Source organism: Heloderma suspectum, chromosome 6, assembly GCF_057233095.1.
Source record: "Heloderma suspectum isolate Gila_16-S chromosome 6, 16-S_ref, whole genome shotgun sequence".
NCBI classification, from domain to species: domain Eukaryota; kingdom Metazoa; phylum Chordata; class Lepidosauria; order Squamata; family Helodermatidae; genus Heloderma; species Heloderma suspectum.
The window spans coordinates 69051737-69058213 of record NC_139463.1 but is presented as its reverse complement, the minus strand read 5'-3'; the positions used below and the strand labels follow the sequence as shown (position 1 = coordinate 69058213).

Here is a 6477-nt window from a genome sequence, read left to right as displayed (position 1 = left end):
GTATGGTTTCTCCCCACTGAGTAACCATGCCCCACACATCCCTGTAGGGTGGCCAGGCGTCCTGCTTTATGGAGGACGGTCCTCTGTTTGAAAAGCTGCTGGAGGAAAGTCTTCTATTTGAAAGTGTCCTCTCTTTGATGGGCTGTCCATTTCAAGTCCGATCGAAAGATACGGAACCATAAGATGGAAGAGCAGAGGCCATGAATTTGCCTGTCAGCAGTTAGCATCTGAACAGCAAAACAAGCAGGCACACAAGTCACCGGGTCACAGTCTTCCCCACTCGTGGGAAATATATTGTATTTCTATTTAAATCATAGCCATTATTTCTAAATTTGCAATTGCACACATACTGTAGCATATACAAATGTTATGCAAACTGGTGTCCTCCCTTTTTTTAATGGCGCGTTCCCGCTTTTTTGGCAATGTGTAAGTGGTCACCCTCCATCCCTGGCTTGGGCGGGAGGGCCTTCCTAATCAGAGGGTGTTGTGACATAAAGCACCTTTCTGTTCAGGCCAGCCTTCCCAACCTGGTGTCCTCCAGATGTTCTGGACTGCAGCTCCCGTCATCCTCAGCCAGCGTGGCCGATGGTGACGGCTGGTTGGAGTTGTAGCCCAAAACATCTGGAGAGCAGCAGGTTGAGGGAGGCCGATTTAGGCATTAACCAATGGGTACATCTTTTAATCCGTCCTTTGAGCCACAACTAGGGATGTCTGTCTCTGGGAAATCCGGCCCTTTTGGGGCTCACTGGAATTCTGTGCCATACCTGACTTGGCTTGCATTCGCAAGCCGAGCCGTGGCTTTTTCCTGAAATCTGGGAACCTCTTCCGTATTTTTAAAAAATTTGCAGCCACAATTTGCACAAATGTCTATTTCCGCAAATTAAAAAAAAAAAAAAACGGAAAATCTGCTAGCGGGCCCAACTCGCTATGGACTGAGTTGGGCCAGCTAGCAGAAGATGAGCCAAAGTCCAGGGGGGCCGCGCTGATGAAAGCTTGTCCGCCCCGACCAGATTCTTCCGACATCCCTAGCCACAACACCAAGTTTCAGCCAAAGTTTGCCCTTTGGGTGAAAAAACTCCTTCCCTTCTTTCTAATGTTTCTGTCTGTTGGCTTGTTCATTTGTTTTTAGGGTTCGGAAAGCTGGGAGGTGGTGGATGAGCTGCGGATCCAAAGTGGGGTCATCCAGGAGCCAGAGAGGCAGGAGGGCTACCTGCTCAAGAAGCGAAAATGGCCCCTGAAGGGCTGGCACAAGGTGAAAGATTTGGGTGTTGTGTAGAACTGCGGGTGGCGGTGGTGGTCCCATTTCTCGGTGCTGCATTGCTGGGTGCTCGGATCCCAAACTGTCCTGTCCATTTCAGGGGCTTGGGAATGGTCCCTCCCAGCTTCCTGTTCTTTGAGGGGAAATAATTGCACCCTCAGATAAACGGCTCTCTGTCCAAAGAACTCATCCTGACTTAATGATAAAATCTTGTTCAGCCAGTGAGAGTCATGCAGATATTGGCCAAACCACCTCTGCTCCACCTTCAGTTCCTCCCATAGTTCTCTGGAGTGGGGCGCAGGGTATATTACATTAACCACATCCCCTTATCTCCTAAGCCCTGTCAGAGAAAGGAACCTGGTTTGTTCTGGTGAAATGATGCTCCTTGCACTGTTAATAATCGCACTGTTGTCCCCACTTTAAAAATGTAATTATTCAAGTGTTTGTTCTAGTATCTTGCTACGTGTGGATATCGAAGTACATGTGTTTAGGGGCGAAGAGTGTGAACAGGAAGCCGGGAGACCCCTGGTTCAAATTTCTCTTCAACCATGAACTTGCTGTGTGGCCTTCGACAAGCCACTATCTCCCCTTCTGCAATATGGGGTCATGGGGATAATAACACTGGGCTGCCTTAAAGAATTCTTGCAAAGATTTTCATTCCTTCTATTACTGACGTTCGAGCCTGAGTGCCGATTCTTATGTAGCCAAAATGGCACCACCCAGGCACAAAAGGGAGGTATCAGCAGGCTCAGCAGAGCCTCTAAGTTTGCAGAAGTTAAAAGCTTTGGGGGGGGGAAATAAGGGAGGGAACTCCCCAGAACAGTCCAGTGAGGACTGAGCATGTTTAGTGGCTACATAATGCTGATGGACTGTTGGAGAGGGGGGCAGGGGAATGGAAGAACTGGGAGAGGGAATGGAATGACGTGTCCTGCGAGATGGCATGGCTGGCTGGCTGGAACCCGGAATGGGAGCACTCCACACTGCAACATTTTGTTGCTGGCCCAACTTGAATTAATAGCAGTAGCATTAATAATAATAACAATAATAATAAAAAAACTTGCTGGATCATATTTCTACCCCTTGTCTTTAATAGACTCTTTAGAACAGCCTTCCCCAACTGGGTGCCCTCCAGATGTGTTGAACTACAACTCCCAGCATGCCCCAGCCAGTATGGCTGGCTGAGGCATGCTGAGAGTTGTAGTTCAACTGCCTTAGGCTGCTTTAGAAGTCCTTCTCCAACCTTTTAGGATTATGCCAGTGTTCATGATAGCAAGCAGTTCTGAGCTGTGGCCAGCCAGCTCTTTAAGGGTCTTTGCGGGAATGGCATCTGACATCCTGCTTGCTTGAATTAATTCAGACAGGCCAATTATTCTTGATTATTTGTGATTTCTTCCTTTTTTTCCCCCTCACTGTTTCGTAAAGCGTTATTTCGTTTTGGAAGATGGAATCCTGAAATACGCCACAACACGCCAGGATGTGAGTACAGCAGGAGGGGACAGTTTTGGGGATACCTGGAATGCAGTGTTTACAGGGATCCAGGCATTCAAGTGGTCAAAGGGGGACAATTGAGATCACCGAGAAGCACTCGTTAGTAGGCTGGAGCTAGAAAGGAGGGGCAGTATACAGTTGCCCAGCGTGACTCTGTCTGTGGCTCCTCCCTCCTAGGTCCTGAAAGGGAAGCTGCATGGTTCCATTGACGTCCGTTTGTCAGTCATGTCAGTCAACAAGAAAGCCCAGCGTGTGGACCTGGACACCGAGGAGAATATTTATCATCTCAAGGTAGTGGGTGCAAAAGAGGCGCCTTGCCCAGGTTGGGGCGGGATGGGTTGAGACAGATGGCCTAGTGAGCTGGAATGTAAAAATGGGAGAGGGAAGAAAGGATGGAGGAAGGGGAAAGCTCATTGGAGACCTGAGCTCAAATGCCAATTCATCTGTTAGCCTGAGGCATGCTATGGATGCTAGACCTTGGTTTCCCCGATCTGGGAAATGGGGGAGCTTTGCCTCTGTGAAGATGAACAAGGTGAAGATCCTGATCTGGCAAATGACAGCCGTAAGCAAGTTTCTCTCAGTACTGGTTGTGCAAAAGGTTGCTGGGCTTGAATGGCTTGCAGAACAGTAATGCAAACGTAAGAATCTACGCATTATCTGACAGGAATCCCTGTGCGGCAGCCAGCATGGAAGCTTATGCACTGAGCACCGTTTATCCACATGAATGCAACTGCCCATGGTTCTCTGGATCAGGGCAAGATGTGAAAAGAGACCCTTCTGCTTCTATGTTTGGCTAGCTAGAGATTTTGACTTGTGTTTTAGAGCTCAGGGTTCAAACTGCAGCCATGAACACCAGGGCCCTTCACTGGAGGAAATTGGCGAGTGTGGGGAAAGGCTGTGAATGGCATCTCCCAGCCAGTGTGCAGACCAGTGTACAGGATTTAGCTTTAGCACACGTGCAGGATCCTGCCATGTGCAGGATTTAGCTTTTAGCACATATTTTCATGGCATTTTCCCCAAAATGTGGAAAGCTGGATCTTGTATGTATCAGTGGCTTCACGTGACATCTTTGCCACAGGCTGGGAGCCCTCACTTATGGGCTCTCATAGTGTTTTTCCTGCTTCTGCCATGAACCAGGCAGTTTTGTAAAGAGGCCCTGGACAATGCTAGTGCAGTCCTTGTCCGTGTAGTGGTTCCCTGCACCTTTGTCTTTTTAAAAAGCTTTTATCTGCAGCCCTAAAGACTAGCAACTTGCTTTCTCCTCTTCTCAGTTATTAAAATGGGGATTCTCAAAATCTGATCAATACACTCATGGAACTTCTGTTGACAGCCCATATTGGATCACTGCTGCTGTGAAATAAATTCATCCCCAAGTTTTCAGCTATGAATCTCTGCTGAGTTGAAAACCTTGCCTCCTCTCAGAGGCAAGCCTAAAAACCCATTTCCAGGGCTTGAGAATCTGCCCAGCAGAAGGCAGAAAAATTTGTTCCGATTTCAAACATCAGTGCAGATCTCTACTCGGTTGGGTGTCTCGTTCCCCCAACTAGCTGGACCAGCCCTACCATTTGGCAGAGTGAGGCAGCCATCTCAGGAAGCTGATTTTGAGTAAGAGCAGCAATGGTTAGATATTAAATCTATTACACTTGTATTTTTACTACCAGGGAGAGGGAGAGGCACATGTGAGATTTTCTGCCTCTGGTGCCAAAATAACTTAGTTGGCCTTGAGTACTATGCAACTTGTCTTGGGGGCGGTGGGGGGGTACATTCACTGCTCCAAACAGTGCCAATAGGGACCAGAAAAAACAGCTGTAAGGCTGGAAACCAAAGTCAAAAAAGAAAGAAGAAACAGCTGCACCAATTGAATTCCCAACACTTTTCGACACTCGGTCTTTATCAAGGGTAAAAACTCTTGGAGATTCTTTCGGAGGATTCCCTCTCCCAGAGGGTATCCTCCGACAGAATTTCCAAAGAAGAAGCAAGGCAAAGGGAATCCCCCGAGAGAACCTCCAAGAGTTTTTCCCCTTAATAAAGACCAAGTGTCGAAAGGCGTTGGGAATTAAATTGGTGCAACTGTTTCTTTTTTGACTTTGGATTCACTGCTCCCCCCCACCCCAGCAGCAAAATGTCTGGGCCAGCCCTGTTCCCCGGCCCCTGTTTGTGTGCTCTGAATATTTTGGTGTCCCCTTTCCACACTTCCTCCAATCTAGATCAAATCCCAGGAGCTCTTCAACAACTGGGTGGCCAAGCTGTGCTCACACCGCCAAGCAGAGACATCCCAAAGACAATACCTGACCAGCAACCACGGCGGAAGAGGCTCCCATCCTGTGCAGGTGAGTTAGGGACTTTCCTGGCTCTGTACGGGAAGCTGTGGTTAGGGAGCACGTGGCAAGCTGGCTTTGTCAGTGGCTCCTTGTGAGCATATGTGACGATGAGCGGGGCGACCTTGAGTACTCCAGAGCCCTCCTTGCTTCTCTTCTCCTAGAGCAGGGGAGCAGAACCTCTTTCGCGCCAAGGGCTGAATTCCATTAAGGCAAACCTTTCAGGGGCCACATTCCAGGCGTGGGCATGGCCCCTAACCAAAAATACCAGTATAATTTAGCTTAAAATACCAGTATAATTTAGCTTAAAATACCAGTATAATTTAGTAATACCAGTATAATTTATAATTTAAATACCAGTATCATTTATTTATTTATTTATTTATTTATTGCATTTTATATCCCGCCTTTTTTCCTCTTGCAAGGAACCCAAGGCGGCTTACGTTATCCTCCTCCTCTCCATTTTATCCTCACAACAGCAACCCTGTGAGGTGGGTTGGGCTGAGAGTGAGGGACTGGCCCAAAGTCACCCAGTGAGGTTCCATAGCTGGGTGGGAACTAGAACCCGGATGTACCAGCTCCCAGTCCAAGACTCTAACCACTACAACACATTGGCTCTTTATAGTTTTATAATCTTTATAATTTATAATACCAGTAAAATACCAGTATAATTTAAAATACTCAAACACTTAATACTTCAATACTTAATACTTGTGTATAATACTTAATGATATACTTAATATAATTAATAATATTATAATAATATACTTAATAATATAATACTAATACTTAATAATTAATACCTAATAATACCTAATAATACCTTAATAATATATTAATACCTTGATACCTAATAATTAATACTTAATTTACTTAATACTTAATAATTTAAAATACTTTTTTATAATTTAAAATACCAGTATTATTTAATACCTGTATAATTTACCAATATAATTTATAATACCAGTAAAATACCAGTATAATTTAGCTTAAAGCTCTTACTGCCCACCACTAGGCTTTTAGAAAGGCATTTCAACTTTTTTAGAATAGGGGAAAAAAGTGCACAAATGCCGGGAAACTGTGGTTGGGGGGAAAGGGGGTGGGGGGTGGCCATCTAGGGAACCCTGGCGGGCTGGATTTGGCCCCCAAGCCTGAGCTTCTGGACCCCTGACCCAGACATATGCAGGAAGAGGAGACCTGCGTAGTTTCTGCAGTAAAGGGTTACTTTGTTAAGCCCGGGCCAAAGGGAGCTTCTGTAATTCCCGTGGATGCGATTAATGCATCAAGCACATACATCTGTAATCTTCACCTGGTAAGTTGGGTCGGCAGAATGTATAAGAACATCACCAAGCGGCTTGGGACCTCAATATTTGAGGGAGGGCCTCCCTCTCTATATGCCTGCCTGGGGACTGA

At 46.3% G+C, this 6477-nt stretch overlaps 1 protein-coding gene across 1 annotated transcript in view; it reads left to right on the top strand.

Annotated features, from left to right (window-relative positions):
- OSBPL7 (oxysterol binding protein like 7) overlaps window positions 1–6477 on the top strand; it is a 42897-nt gene that overhangs the window by 144 nt on the left and 36276 nt on the right. Inside the window, exons 2-5 of the mRNA XM_084804740.1 lie at window positions 1130–1252; window positions 2681–2734; window positions 2924–3037; window positions 4954–5076. Coding sequence (XP_084660866.1) covers window positions 1130–1252; window positions 2681–2734; window positions 2924–3037; window positions 4954–5076 — 414 coding nt within the window. The remainder of the gene's footprint in view (window positions 1–1129; window positions 1253–2680; window positions 2735–2923; window positions 3038–4953; window positions 5077–6477) is intronic.